The following is a 16198-nucleotide window of genomic DNA, read 5'->3' as shown; positions in this document are numbered from 1 at the left end:
AAAACCACTTCCAGGACAATCAGAGAGCAGTCTTGGTTCATTGTTTAAAATACCAAGATAGAGAAATGATTTTACGTATGGCAGTACAGAAAGCACAGCAGAATCAGTCTCCATTAATGGTTCAAAACAAGAGAGTGTTCTTTTATGCCGATTTGAGCCAAGAGGTTATTAGAAGACGACGAGAATTTAATATGGCCAAAGATGTTTTGTGGCAAAAAGGCTACAAGTTTGCTTTTCGTTATCCTGCAATTTTGAACGTTTTTTATGGAAATTTTCAATCTCAATTCTTTGAGAATGATCATGTTATTGAAAAAAAGAGTTTGTTACTTTTTTTAAAGAGCATATTTCTTTATTTTTGACCGAGAACGTTAATTCTGTGGATAGTCATTTTGTAATATGGGATGCTTTAAAAGCTTATTTGAGGGGGGAAGATTATTAGTTATTCTATGAAAGTTAAGAAACAATATATAGCAGAAAGTTTAGAGTTAGAAAATAAGATTGCTGAGTTAGAGAAAGATTTTCAGAAAGATGTAACAAAAGATTAAAAAGTCACATTAACGAGGTTGAAATTACATTATAATACTTTACAAACTTATCAGTTTGAGCGCTTAATTAATCGATCTAAACAACGTTATTATGAGTTGAGGGGAGAGAGCTCATAAGGTACTTGCTTGGGAATTGAAAGCTGAATAGACATCTCAGATTATTAATGTTGTTGAGAAGAATTCAAAAGTTACTTATTACTTAGAAATTAATGACCAGTTAATGACCAGTTTTATAAATTTTATTAAAAATTATATACTTCTGAGGGGAAACAGGATAATGGTTCTATTGATTCTTACTTATCTAAATTAAAGTTACAGGTATTAGATGGAAATGAGGTTCAGGAATTGGAATCTTCATTTATGGATTTTGAAATGAAGGAAGCTATTCAGGAAATGCCTAATGGAAAGTCCCCAGGGGATGATGGAATTTTATAATTTTTTTTTATGATGATGTCTCTAATGTATTTGGAGAAGTGTTGAATCAAGTTACTGAAGATCAGAAGTTACCAGAATCACGTTCAAGGGCTTTAATAACTGCCATTCCAAAAATTACTTTGGTCAACTCATATTGAAAGTAACCTATAAGCATTAGATGCATAAAAAGCTTTTGATAGGGTTGAGTGGGAATTTTTTATTTAAAGTGTTAGAGAAATTTAAATTCAGCCCTTCTTTTATTGGTTGGGTTAAGGCTTTATATACGAACCCGATTGCTAGGGTGGTGACAAATGGACAGATTTCTTTACCATTTAAATTAACTCGTTCAACTCGACAGGGCTGCCGTTGACACCAGGCTTATTTGCGTTGGTTATTGAACCGTTAGCTCAGGCTATTAGACAAAATGAAGAAATTAGAGGGATGAGGGTTAAAAATGAAGAATATAAAATTAACTTATTTGCGGACAATGTGTTGGTATATTTGACAGAACAGGAACGGTCGTTGAAACAATTGCAAGAGTGTTTGCTGAAATTTGGAAAATTATCTGGATATAAAGTTAATTGGAATAAAAGTGAAATTTTACGAGTTGGAGTGGGAGATTATTCTGAATTTAAAAGTTACAAAATTAAGGTGGACAAGTAAAATTAAATATTTAGATGTGTTTATGGATACGAATTATCAATCATTATATCAACTAAATTATGTACCTATATTAAGACAGATTAAAGCAGATTTGATTAAGTGGAAAGATCTTCCTTTAACTTTCATTGGTCGGGTTAATTGTATTAAAATGAACATTTTTCCTCGAATTCAATATTTATTTCAGTCAATACCTTGTTTACTTTCTCAGGACTTTTTTCAACATTTGAATAAAGCAGTGCAAGAGTTTTTATGGAAAGGTAAATTGGTTCGAGTGGCGTTGCATAGACTTACATGGAAGTATACATTGGGCAGATTACAATCACCACATTTTCAAAACTATCATGAAGCAGCCCAGTTGAAGTTTATTAGTAGATTGATGGATTTAGATCAGCCTCCCAGCTGGGCTAAAGTGGAGATGGAGTGTATTTCTAGGGTTGAAATACATGAATTTCTATTTAGTTGGAATTTGATTTTGTTACAGCAATATGATATGCTGATATTGAAACATTTGTTAAAGATTTGATTTTAAAAGATAAATTATCAATTTTAACTCCATTGTAAAATAATCAGCTTATTCCTTTTTCAATGTTTAATAATCATTTAAAGATTTGGGATTCTAAAGGTATAAAGACAATACAAGATTGTTTTGTAGAGGGGCAATTTCTTTCTTTTAATCAATTGAGAGAAAGATTTGATATACCTGTAAATTCTTTGTTTGTGCATTATCAACTTAGAGCTTTGATAAAAGATAATTATGGTGGAGAGATGATTTTACCTACTTTGTCGAGATTTGAATTTTTGATTTCCTCTATACTGAAAAAGGGTTATTTTTCAGTTATGTATAATTTGTTACAAGATAGTATGGATAAGTCAGATTGGGAGAAATCTAAACTTAAATGGGAGAGTGATTTAGTATTTATTTTTCCCAAAGATGATTGGACGAATATGTGTCAGGACAATGTAATTAAATTGACTAATGTAAGATATGGAATGGTTAATTATAATTTTTTACATCAATTATATTTGACCCTGTTGTAGGAATGTTGTCTGGTAAAGAGTTGAAAATAAGAAAACAGAAATGGAAAAGGAGGAAAGGTAATGATGGAAAAACGGAAAGAGAAGATAAACAAAATATAAAATGGCTACGCTGAACTATATGACTCTAAATATTAATGGAATACATAACCAAATTAAAAGGAAGAAACTACTAAATTTACTGAAAAAGGAAAAAATAGATATAGCATTTGTCCAAGAAACACACTTAACTGAATTGGAGCACAAGAAATTAAAGAGAGATTGGGTAGGACATGTAACAGCAGCATCGTATAATTCAAAAGCAAGAGGAGTGGCTATATTAATTAGCAAAAATGTGCCATTTAAAATAGAAGAGGAAATAATAGATCCAGCAGGGAGATATGTTATGATAAAATGTCAGATATATTCAGAGCTTTGGAATCTACTTAATATATATTCACCTAACGAAGAAGATCAAAAGTTTATGCAAGATATCTTTTTGAAGGTAGCTAATACGCAAGGGAACATACTAATAGGAGGGGATTTCAATCTGAATTTGGATCCAAATATGGATAAAACGGGGAAAAAAATTAACAGGAAGAACAAAGTAACCAAATTTATAATTAAATCAATGCAAGAAATGAAACTTGTGGACATATGGAGGAAACAAAACCCAAAAGAAAAGGAATACTCATACTACTCGACTAGACATAAAACATACTCAAGGATAGACCTATTCCTGTTATCAGCCCACATTCAAGGGAGAGTTAGGAAAACGGAATATAAAGCTAGACTATTATCGGACCACTCACCCCTGTTATTGGCAATAGAGCTAGAGGACATCCCTCCAAGAATGTATAGATGGAGATTAAACCCCATGCTACTTAAAAGACAGGATTTTAGAGAATTTATTGAAAAACAATTAAAAATGTACTTTGAAGTAAATACGGAATCAGTGGAAGATAAGTTTATACTATGGGACGCAATGAAAGCATTCATTAGAGGGCAAATAATAAGTTATGCAACCAAGATGAAGAAGGACTATAACCAGGAAACAGAGCAGTTGGAAAGGGAAATAATAAACATAGAAAAAAAATTAGCAATAAAGGAAGATACAACCAAAAGAAGAGAATTGGCGGATAAAAAAATAAAATATGAAACATTACAAACATATAAGGTGGAGAAGAATATAATGAAGACAAAACAGAAATATTATGAACTAGGTGAAAAAACACACAAAATCTTAGCATGGCAGCTTAAGACAGAGCAAACTAAGAAAATGGTATTGGCAACAAGGAAAAAAGACAAACAAATTACATATAATCCAAAAGAAATTAAGGAAAACTTCAGAGAATTCTATGAACAATTATACCGAACCGAAAACGAAGGGAAAGAAGGGAAAATAGATGAATTTTTGACTAAAATTGAACTACCAAAACTACAAATAGAGGAACAAAATAAATTAACAGAACCATTTGGAACAGTAGAAATACAAGAGATAATAAAAAATTTACCAAATAATAAGACACCAGGAGAGGATGGACTCCCAATAGAATTCTACAAAACATTTAAAGACCTAATAATACCGCCCCTCCTGGATGTAATCAACCAGATTGATGAGACACAAAACTTACCAGATTCATGTAAAACAGCAATAATTACAGTGATACTAAAACAAGGGAAAGATCCACTCTCACCAGCGTCATATAGACCAATATCTCTGCTAAACACAGATTATAAGATAATAGCTAAACTATTAGCGAACAGATTAGCAGAACAGGTACCGAAAATGGTAAATTTAGACCAAACTGGATTTATCAAAAAAAGACGCACAACAGACAATATTTGTAAATTTATTAACTTAATTCATGCAGTAGAAGGAAATAAAGCACCGGCAGTAGCAGTTGCTTTAGACGCAGAGAAGGCCTTCGACAGAGTAGAATGGAATTACTTGTTCAAAGTATTGCAAAAATTCAGTTTACCGGAGAAGTATATGAATTGGATTAAAGCATTATATAAGGGACCGTTAGCGAAAGTGACAGTAAATGGACATGTATCAAAGCAATTTAACTTAAGCAGGTCAACGCGGCAGGGATGCCCACTATCACCATTATTGTTTGCGCTAGCTATAGAACCACTAGCAGAATCGATAAGAAGAGATAATAATATAAAAGGAATAAAAATAAAAGACAGGGAATATAAAATCAGTCTGTTTGCGGATGATGTGATAGTGTACTTAACAGAACCAGAACTATCAATAAAAGAACTATATAAGAAATTGAAGGAATATGGAGAAGTGTCGGGATACAAGATAAACGTAAATAAAAGTGAAGCAATGCCTATGAATAACGCGGATTTCTCAAAATTTAAGGAGGAATCCCCATTCAGATGGCAAACGCAGGCAATAAGATACCTAGGTGTGCAAATAAACAAAAATCTAGGCCAATTATATAAACTCAATTACAATCCACTAATGAAAAAATTACAGGACGATTTAGAGCATTGGAAAGAGCTACCACTAACACTGATAGGAAGGATAAACTGTATTAAAATGAACATTTTTCCAAGGATACTATACTTATTTCAGGCATTGCCAATACAACTGACAGAAAAATTCTTCAAAGAGTTAAAGAAAATAATAAGGAGATTTTTATGGAGAGGGGGGAAACCGAGGATAGCACTAGATAAATTAACAGAATGGTATAAACAAGGAGGCTTACAATTGCCAAACTTCAAAAATTATTATAGAGCCGTACAATTAAGGTACCTATCAGATTTTTATCAAACAAGGGAAAAACCAGACTGGACGAGACTAGAATTAGATAAAATAGGGGAAAAGATACCTGAACACATATTATATAAATGGGACGAAAAATTGGTACAACATAGAACTTCTCCAGTATTACACCATCTCCTCAATATATGGAAGAAGATTCATGTAGAAAGAAATAAAATAAATTACCAAATACCAAAACTAATATTGACGCAAAATAAGCTACTCCCTTTTACAATAGACAACCTTGCCTTTAGAAAATGGGAAAAAAAAGGGATTAAAAGAATAGAAAATTGTTTTTCAGGAAGTAGATTCTTATCCTTTGAACAAATGAGAGATAAGTACAATATAACTGGAGATACAGCGCTGGCATATTACCAACTGAGATCCTACTTGAAAGATAAATTAGGAAACAACTTGAGTTTACCAGAGGGAAGTAACCTTGAATATGTGATTACAGATACAATGTTAATCAAAAGATTTATAAAAAATATGTATATTAAACTGCAAGAAAAGGAGAATGAGGAAACAAATGGTAAAACTAAACAAAAATGGGAACAAGATTTAAATATAAAGATAAAAAAGGAAACATGGGAGAAGTTATGCTCTGGAACGATGAGAAATACAATAAATACGAGGCTGCGTATGATACAATATAATTGGTTACACAGACTAAACATTACACCGCAAAAGTTAAATAAATGGGACCCAACAGTATCTGATAGATGTTTTCGATGTAAAAAAGAAAGGGGAACAACAATTCATGCAATCTGGACATGTGAGAGAGTAGAAAAATTTTGGGATGATCTCAATCAGATATTAAATAAAATAACAGAAAACAATATACCAAAGAATCCAGAGATCTTTCTCCTAAGTAACATAAAAAATAAAGAATTTGGAATTGACTTGGAAGATGCACAAAAAAGATTTGTCAAGATAGCCCTAGCCGTAGCAAAAAAATGTATTATGTCAACCTGGAAATTGGGAGATAATTTGAAAATACAACAATGGTATATAGAAATGAATAAATGTATTCCATTAGAAAAAATAACATATAGTTTAAGAAATAATATTGAACTTACATTAAATACAATAGCAAAAACCTACCGGGAACAAACATTACCTAAGTTGATGGAAGGAGAAGAAAAGAAAAGAATGGACTCAGTAGAATTTCTGGTGTATTTCTGTTGAATGACAACATTGTCTAACTGAATTAATGCAACCTAGATTGTATACCTAAAATGGATGAGAGGGGGGGGGTGGGGGGGGTGGCTTGGGAGGAGGGAGGGGGGAGGGAGAAAAAGTCACTGTAAATGTGTGGAAAAGAAAAAGTGTATATCATGGCTATTGTGATTTATGGTGTGAAAAATAAAAAATTTAAAAAAAAAAAAAAAATAAATTATATTTGACCCCGGAAAAGTTAAAAAAAATACAGGTTTAGTAATTCAGATTTTTGTTTTAGATGTGGCTCATGTATTGGAACTTTTCTACATGCCATTTGGATTTGTGTTAAAGTTCAATGATTTTGGCAAGGAATTAAAGTAGTTTTGGAGAAATTATATAATTTTATACTACCATTAGATCCAACGATTTTTTTTGTTGGGAAATTTGTATTCGTTAAGGGGAATGGGATTGGACAAAATTCAAATTGCTTTTGTACGTTTGGTGTTATCAGTAGCGCGTAAATGTGTTGCTAGTACTTGGGAAGATGATACTGAGATTAATATAGCATGTTGGCATAATGAATTGAAAGTATGTATTGTTATGGAAAAAAATTACTTATAATTTACATAATTATTCTTCTTTTGTTAGTAAGTGGTCTCCATATTTGAAATATAAGGACTTGGATATACTTTGAAATGTAATTAACATTTATAATATTTTCTTTTTTATATATAATTTTTTTTTGCTCCCCTTAAAGGAGTTGGCTGTAGGGGGTGGGAGGGATGTTAATGCAAAATCTTTTTTTAAATTATTTCTATACTGCATGTTACGTTTTTATTATCTTTTAAATAAAGTTTGGGGAAAAAAGTCCTTGCTGCTGTCATTCTGAACACGTTGATTGACTCAGCATGGGAGCAGGAACTTTCTGTTGTCTTCTAGCAGAAAGCAGAGCACAAAGCTGACAGGACAACTTTATGGTAACAACCCTGTTCAAATTGTATTAATACCATAAATCCCCTGGCATCCAACACCTATGGGGATTCATTTGTCCATCTAGATTCTGGATAAGTGAATTTGCCGGTTGCTTGAGATTGTGTACATTGGCGAACTGACCACTGGGGAATGCCAATTTTAAGCTTTCCTACTTTTTACCATTTATTTTCTGTGATTTTCTTTTGCCAGTTGCTTGAATTCTGGATAACGGGGACTTTACTGTAGTTGTGTGCATTCTGGTGGTGTTATAAGCTTTGTTTCAAATTATACCGGTACATCTTTAATTGTATTTTATCTTAATCATATGATTTAAATATTTTCAGTGTTTGCAAATGGAGACATTTCAAGATCCTGGCAGTTTGGGGAGAATATTGTTGGCTGTCAATGTTTCTTTGGAAGTGTAAATTCTTTATTTCTACGTGAAGGCCCTGTACACAGATTTCATGGATAATAAGTCTACCTGGAATTCTCCATATGCCTATGCACTGGGCAAATTTGCCACAACAACCCGAATAATAAGAGGGGAAGGTTATGCGGAGGAGAAGCACAAGGATGGTGGGGAGGAGAATCCTCCCCATCACTGAGAAAATCTACAAGGAACGCGGCCGTCAGAGAGCGGCAGGACCCCCACCACCCAACACACACACTGTTCTCGCTGCTGCCATCAGGAAAGAGGTAACAACCGCTAATCTTCCACCATCAGACCCCTCAGTAACAAAAGGGCTTTTACTTTTGCACTTTATTGATCTTTTTTCCTCCCTGCAATACAGATTATTTACATTTCTTTAACTCTTTACATTTCTTCATTTGTTTACATGTGTACGTTGTGTAGTTTTTTTGGTAATTCTGCCTCGCCAGCAGGAAAGTTCATCTCAGGGTTATATATGATGTATGTACTCTGACAATAAATCTGAAATTAAAATTAATTTTTTTAATTTAGACATACAGCACAGTAACTGGCCATTTAGGCCTATGAATTTGTGCCACCCAATTAACCTACACCTTCCAGTATGTTTTGAATGGCGGGTGGAAACTGGAGCCCCCAGGGAGAACGTATAAACATTACATACAGCGTGAGATTTGAACCCCGGTCCCAATCGCTGGCTCTGCAAAAGCGTTACATTAACCGCTATGCCAATTGTCACTCTTAATCTGAAGTATCATGACAGAACAGCTTGGGCGAGAAACAGAACATGCTCCACTCACCTCTGCGGAGGGGCAGGAGACGGTTTTCTAGGATATCCCTTGCATCTGTCCCTTCGTCCATCAGATCCAGCTTGGTGATCACACCAATGATCCTCAGCCCTATGCAGAGAGAGAGAGAAAAATGTTTTAGAGTGCGTTATCTGGCCAACCAGAGGTCAGCCTCAACAGATGAGACTGCAAAGCTAGAAGCGATATTGTAAATGAACTTCCTGAACAGGCTTTTACATTACTTTCAGTTCCCCAGTCAGTAACCACAGGAGAACTTCAACTTGCACACACAGACATAACCCGTCAGTACAACCTTGAGATGTGCAAGAGTTAAAGTATTGGTCAATTAATGAAAGGAAGAAAGTAAGCTCCTGGATACTCTCTGGTTTGTATCTCCCAATACAAGAGGCAGATCTGAACACGATGCATTAGCATGTCTGTGTTGTTATTTAAGTTTTCCCAGCACTGACTGTCATCAATCCATCTCAAGTGCAATATTGTAGGTGAAGAACAGACTCTTACCTTGTGGGTCCACCTCCTTGGAAATCTTCAGTGCATCGGAATTGGCAAGATCAGAGTTTGCTGGAGTGACTGCCAAGATGAGACAGTTCTCCTTATTGATGAACTGCAGGATCATTTCCTTGATCTGGCACTCAATGTCGGCGGGCTGGTCGCCAACTGGCACCTTGGTGATACCCGGTAAATCGATCAAAGTCAAATTTAAAACTGGTGACAAAGAGGACAATTTAAAGAATTAGAATCAATAAACTCAAGCGAACTACCCATTATTAAGACCCAGGCTTGCTTCCCCAGCCACGTTGCTGCTGTGCCCTCCCTCCCTTCTCCACCTATCAGACACCCACCAACATTTTTCCATACCTTGATGAAGGGTTCAAGCCCAAAATGTCGGTTAAGTATTTCTATCTTTGCTATATAAAGGACATCGTTTGACCTGCTGAGTTTCTCCAGCATTGTTTTTACTATACACTAACCCGCCTCTGATCTTGGAGACACCCACCTACCCAACCCAAGCACCTACTTTGTACAGTGACGATGCAGCACACCCAACACCAAACTGTCATCTACCCACCCAGCAAGCCCAGGTGCCCAAATCACAGTGACATACAACTGCCTCTGGCATAGAGAATCAAAGCATTAAAACAATCACTCCAAAACAGAGCGGAATCAATAATTGGAGGTTGTCACAGATAAAGATGGCTAATCGACCAGGAAATACAAACTGAGTATCAAAAGCAAAGGCAACTTGTTGCGAAGGTGTGAATCGCGAGCATTGAAGAAACTTAGCAATAGGGAAATTGACCATGTGGTTGTAGTGAGATAAAAAATAATGGATTTAGTCTAAGATGTCTCTAATGACATCAATGGCCTCTACAACAGGCTAAAAAATCTAGCAAGATCATGATAAGACACAGTAAGAGATATTCTGCTGTCTTAATTTAGGCTCATGTCTGAACTGTAAGGAGAAATGCCATATACACTTGTGTAAGTCAATCCCATGCAATACTTACACCCCCCTCCCCCCCAATTTTTGGCCCAGAAAGCACATTCATCATCCTCTTTGGCTTAGCTTCGCGGACGAAGATTTATGGAGGGGGTAAAATGTCCACGTCAGCTGCAGGCTCGTTGGTGGCTGACAAGTCCGATGCGGGACAGGCAGACACGGTTGCAGCAGTTGCAGGGGAAAATTGGTTGGTTGGGGTTGGGTATTTCCTCCTTTGCCTTTTGTGTCACCCCTATTTTTGGCCCTGACTGACCAACTGCCCATCCGAGTTCCTGAGACCCCGACTGACCACCCCAACTGCTCACCCAACCAATGCCCTCATTGTGGATCCTCACACTTGCCGCCCGTTCACCCACCTGAGCTCCCGACACCCCAACCATGGATCCTCGCCCTGGTCGTCCATCTGAGCTCCCGACTGCCATCCCTCATCTAGTTCCCAGCCACCCACACAACCAAGCCCCTGATGCCACGATTGCGGACCCTATCCTCGGCTGCCTGGCCATCTGAGCTCCCAACGCCCTGAACGCAAACTCACCACCTGATCTCGGCCATCTAAGCTCCTGACACCTTGAACGAATGCAGCTACTTACTGTGGTCAAAAGTATGACCCATGTAAAAGTCGACCCCCCGCCCCAAAAATTTGGTCCAAAAAAATAAAATTAAACTATTACACTAGTATATACTGTAAATCCTGTGCTTCTGTGTACTTCACTAGCTTGGCATGAATAATTAAGATGCTACACAAATGAAGTGGAAAATGGAGGTTGAATGGCAACGGGATGAAGGTGGGTGAAATAGATCAGACCTTGACAGGATGCAGAGTTGGGCAGAAAAGTGGCAATGGAATTTCAATCCAGGTAAATGTGAAGTGATTTACTTTAGAAGGTCAAACCAGAAGGCAGAGGATAGGATTGATGGTTGGAGGACCAGAGGGTCCTTGGGGGACAGATCCATACATCTCTCAAGGTTGCCGCCTAGGTCAATAGGATAGTTAAGAAGGTCTATGGGATGCTGGACTTCATTTATAGGGGGATTAGATTCAAGAGTCGAGAAGTCATGTTGCAAATTTACAAATCTCTGGAGAGACCACACAGAGTATTGTGCTCAGTTCTGGTCACCTCATTATAGGAAAAATGTGGAAGCCACAGAGAGGGTGAGAGGAGATTTACCAGGATGTTGCTTGATTGGAAAATAAGTCTTATGAGTGAAGGTTGGCAGAGCTGGGGCTTTTCTCTTTGGAGCCAAGAAGGACGAGAGGAGATTTAATCGAGGGCTACCATATTCTGAGAGGCATTAATAGGGTGAAGAGCCAACACCTTTGCCCCAAGACATGAATAGCAAACACCAGAGGACATCTGTACAAAATGAAGAGAGGAAAATTTAAGGGAGACATTAAGGGAATTCATTCCCCCCCCTCCATACAGAGAGTTGTGGGTGTCTGGAATGACTTACCAGGGGTGGTGGTGGAGGCATTTAAGAGACTCTTATCACATGGATGAAATAAAAATAGAAATATATAGGTCAGCAGAACATCGAGGGCCAAAGGGCCTGCAGTGTGCTGTAATGTTCTATGATTATTGGAGAACATGAGAGATGGGCCTTAAAACTCCTTACCAAACCATGGAACAACACAAGTGCGGTGAGAAGCTTGGCCAACATTCAAGTCTGAGACTCAGAAGTCACAAGTTGGAAAATCACAAGTCGGATTCTGGTTACCTTCTGTCTCCAAAGGTCACAGACATATTTCTTGCAAATAAGAGTTTGAATGAAGCTAAATACGTATTTCACAAGTTGAGATTACTCTAAATGCAATTGTGTGTTAGGCACCAATCTGGGAATGTCTTGCTGCCACCCTCCTGTGCTGATGTCTAATTGCAAGACCAAACTAAAAAAAGTCAGTGGCTATAGTCACTACAACTTTAGGCTCTAATTCTGGCACCACACACAATTGCTGTGGTCACTTGGTGCATTTTTTAAAAAAAAGATATAGTATGGCAACAGGGCCTTCCAACCCACGCTGCCCAAATACACCAATTAAACTATCAATCCCGTACGTTTTGGAGGATGAGAGGAAACCCTGAGAAAATCCATAGTCACGGGGAGAACATACAAAGGGACAGCATCAGATTTGAACATGGGTCACTGGCGCTGTTATAGTGTTGTTCTATGTGAAGTCATGTAGGTATTCGGACAATAAATCAGAACTTTAACTGCTATTCTAACCGTGCCAGTAATAATTGCACCTTACTTGCTGAATCATCAACTACACAACACAAAAAAAAGAGACTAGTTCCTAAAAATTTTTTTTAAGCAAAATCACCATTTTTTATTGTATCTATTCCTTGGCAGCTCTGCCTCATGGAAGCAGAAACTCGCAATACACTCTGCACAGACGTCTATGAAGCCAGGGTGAATCAATCTGTGATTGTAGTAAATACACAAAACTGCTTGTTTCAGTTTCTCCAGCAATTTACATCTTTGAAAGTCAGGCAGGATTCACGTCAGATTCTCTAATACCTGCGTCAAGCAGCTTGAAGATTGACTCACCATGAGGAGAATACACTCTCAGGTTAATGGGAATTGGAGAGATCCCTTTATTGCTCCCTGTGACTCTGTCCGTCTCGATTTCGATTTCTTGCCGAACCTCGTCAAAATCTGTAAACTTCTTCCCTTTGCAGTGTAGGAATTCAGCATGTTCTGAAGAGAAAGCAAACCATTATACAGGCACAGAATCAGCCCCTACATAGCAGGAATGAGTGTACTCAAACATAAAAGGCCTGTCAACAAAGATGCCAGCACACAAGAAGCCAAAGGTCAATGGGGAGTTCGAGGAAGCCAAGTTGGGCACATACTGTTGCATTAAGAACAGGACAATGAACAATCTTGTCCCAGGCTATAGGCTAATGAATAGTCACTTATAGCCCTGTTAATAAAATCATGGCAGCACCCTTCCTTAGAAGGAAGAATAGAAAAGCAGATATTTGTTTGATTGGATGCTGTGGAAAAGAGGGGTCTCTGAATCCTCAAACCAGAAACAAAATATCATTAGTCTGTTAAATAATTAGGAAGGTAAATTGAGGAGTGGTATATGGAAAAAGACTTGTATTGTAAGTATAGGGAGTAAGAGTGGGAGAAATAAAAATTACAACTGTTTGAAATTCTCCTATGCAAAGGAGAGATCACAGAATACAAGGCCAACATGGGTAGATTTTTGGACTCTAGGGGAGTTATGTAGCATGGGAAATCAGGCAGGAGAGTGGAGCAGAGGCCAAGATCACCTCAGCTGCAACTTTAACTAAATGGCTGATCAGAGGTCACTTGACCAACTCCTGCTCCCACTTCTTAAATTCATCGCGACAGTTACCTGTTTTTGCATTGATCAGCTGCAGAACGAGAGGTCGGCGCGTGACAATTCCCGAGCCTCGAGGAAGGAAATCCCTGAAATCAGATGAGAGCAATAAGCCTTTCCTCCACTGAATGGCGATCGCAAGTGAGCATTCGGAGTAACAGAAGTCAAATGATACGAACTGAGGGACGAGAACAGCAAACAGTGCGAGTAACTTCCCCCATGTCATCCGCTGTGTAAAAGCATAACATACTGCTGTACTCTCAGTTAATTTGATATTCTTCTTCCAGACTTACATGGGGAAGTTGCATGCGCTGGTGAGCATTCAGGATAGAATGCATTCACCAATGGAGAAGTAGAATATTTGCACCAGACAGATCAGGAAGTGAAGCAACACCCTGCGATTCTGGATAGTTACACGCCTCTTTACACCCTTTCCAGAGCGAAAGATAAGTACCAGATAAGTAACACATGTAAAATAAACCAACCCACCCACCCACCCAATTTCCCTGCTCATGAGTGAACACCGACCGCCCCTGCATTGCCACCCACTGCAACAATGACACCTAGTCCAGGTGAACCTCACAGGGAAGACTGTGCAACACCTGCTGTTAGCAAATGAATGCCCTTAGGCCATGAACTGAAATCAACACAAGGAACTGCAGTGAGCAAACAATTCCCGCCAAACTCCAATTACTGCAGCTACTCTTTGCAGAATATGGGTCAGTCCTCAGTAGAAAAGGAAATAGTTGCTAAAATGCAGACAGGCGCAAGATTAAAATCGTACTTGGGGAATCAGAACAAAAGAGTGTTGAGATCAGAAACTAGATTTTTAAAAGGCTGGAGGTGTACAAGCACAGTCAGACCAAAGCAACCACTGTTCCAGGCATAATTTACTGCATCTTCTTGTGGGTTTCTCTATACTGGAGAGACTGGGCACAGACTGGGAGATATTTCACTGAGCACCTGCATCAGTGACAAGGATCTCCCAGTGGCTAACCACTTCAATCCCGCACCCCACTCCCATGCTCACGTCTGCCCATAATTTGGAGACAGAATACTTGATTTACCTTCTGGGCACTCTCTGACCAGATGGCATTAACATTTAACTTCTCTAGTTTCTGGTAACTTGCTCTCCATTCTCTCTCCCTCCCTCCCTTCCCCTTTGTCTTCTTTCCTCCAGCTCTCCTCCCTTTCCCCTCTCCATTCCCCCTCCCTCTGTTTGTTGGTGTGCCCTCCCCCCCCCCCCCCACCTTATCCTCCTCTACCTGCCCCCACCTTTTTGTTCGGGTACCTGCCTATATTTCACTCATACCTTGATGAAGGGCTCAAGCCCGAAAGTTAGTTATATATCTTTAACTTTGCCATATAAAGTACCCTGTTTGACCAGCTGAGTTTCTCCAGCACTGTGTTTTTACTTCAATCATAGTGATTGCAGACTTTTGCGTTTTACTTCTGTTACCAATGCCTCACTCGATTGTTTGGGGTCAACATAAGAAATAGAAGCAGTTGACCACCTGGCCCGTGGAGCCTGCTCTACTATTCAATAAGAGCGCAATTGACCTGCCCTTCTTCCCCACCTGTTCCTCATAACCTTAATTTCCCCATTATTCAAACATCTATGCGGTCTAGAGGTAGCCTCTACTGTTTCAATGGATCAAAGAAGTGGGTGATCACCAAGTTCCCTATGTGAACAGTTAATTTTTTTTAAATTCTTTCTTCTATCAATAAACTAATTCAGGGACTCATTTAAGGGCTCTTATTTTTGCACTTTATCATTTTTCCCCCTCACTGTATTGCACAGTTTACATTTCTTTAACCGTTTACATGTGTACATTATGTACATTTTTTTTGCACGACCAATAAGTGGCAATTCTGCCTCACCTGTCAGAAAAAGGAATCTCAGGGTTGTACATGATATCATGTACTCTGACATTAAATCTGAAATCTTATTCTTCATTTTGTGCACTCATCAACAATTCCTTTTTTTCAGAACTATTCCTCTCTGCAGACTTCCTCTTGAATGGGGCTCACTTTTCATTACCAATCCTCATGGTGACTTTACAAGTGCCCACTACACCCTCACACATTCCATAAAAAAACCTTGCCTCATTAAGACACATTCTCTAATCTTGATAACTTCCTGGTACCCTCTGCATCCTCTTGGCAATGGATTTCATGAATTGGCAAACAGGTGCCAAGTTAACTGGTCTACAGATCCTTTTAAAGTTTCAACATTCAGTAAATACTTCATTAGGGCAGATAAAATTACAGCAATCATTAATCTATTACCTGTTGCCCTACAGTACTTGATACACTTGCTACTTTTGTCTCTGCTCTAAATTTGGAAACGATCTCTCAATGTGGAACAATTCCTACTCTGACTACAGCCAGTTGACATCTGATTCCACTCACCCGCATTACACGGAGTAGAACTATGACAAACCACTTCCCACAAAGCCCAATTTCTGGCAAGACAAGTTAAAACGGTTCTTTTTAGTCACACATAGAACATTACAACACAGAACAGGCCATTTGGCTCACAATGTTGTGCTTCAACCAACTCAACA

The 16198-nt window shown here is 38.1% G+C and overlaps 1 protein-coding gene across 9 annotated transcripts in view; it reads right to left on the bottom strand.

Annotated features, from left to right (window-relative positions):
• The window catches only part of dnm2a (dynamin 2a), a 58761-nt gene that overhangs the window by 40742 nt on the left and 1821 nt on the right, over positions 1–16198 (bottom strand). For all 9 annotated transcript variants that reach the window (XR_011354316.1, XM_069927542.1, XM_069927541.1 and 6 more), the window contains exons 2-5: positions 13647–13720; positions 12830–12979; positions 9283–9486; positions 8773–8871 (exon numbers count right to left, since the gene is read on the bottom strand). Coding sequence is in view for 8 of the 9 variants with exons in the window: in XM_069927542.1 (XP_069783643.1) it covers positions 8773–8871; positions 9283–9486; positions 12830–12979; positions 13647–13720 (527 nt within the window). In the remaining variant the exon portion in view is untranslated. The remainder of the gene's footprint in view (positions 1–8772; positions 8872–9282; positions 9487–12829; positions 12980–13646; positions 13721–16198) is intronic.

Source organism: Narcine bancroftii, chromosome 3, assembly GCF_036971445.1.
Source record: "Narcine bancroftii isolate sNarBan1 chromosome 3, sNarBan1.hap1, whole genome shotgun sequence".
NCBI classification, from domain to species: domain Eukaryota; kingdom Metazoa; phylum Chordata; class Chondrichthyes; order Torpediniformes; family Narcinidae; genus Narcine; species Narcine bancroftii.
Note: the sequence above shows the minus strand (reverse complement) of the source record. Positions and strands in the feature narration are given on the sequence as shown.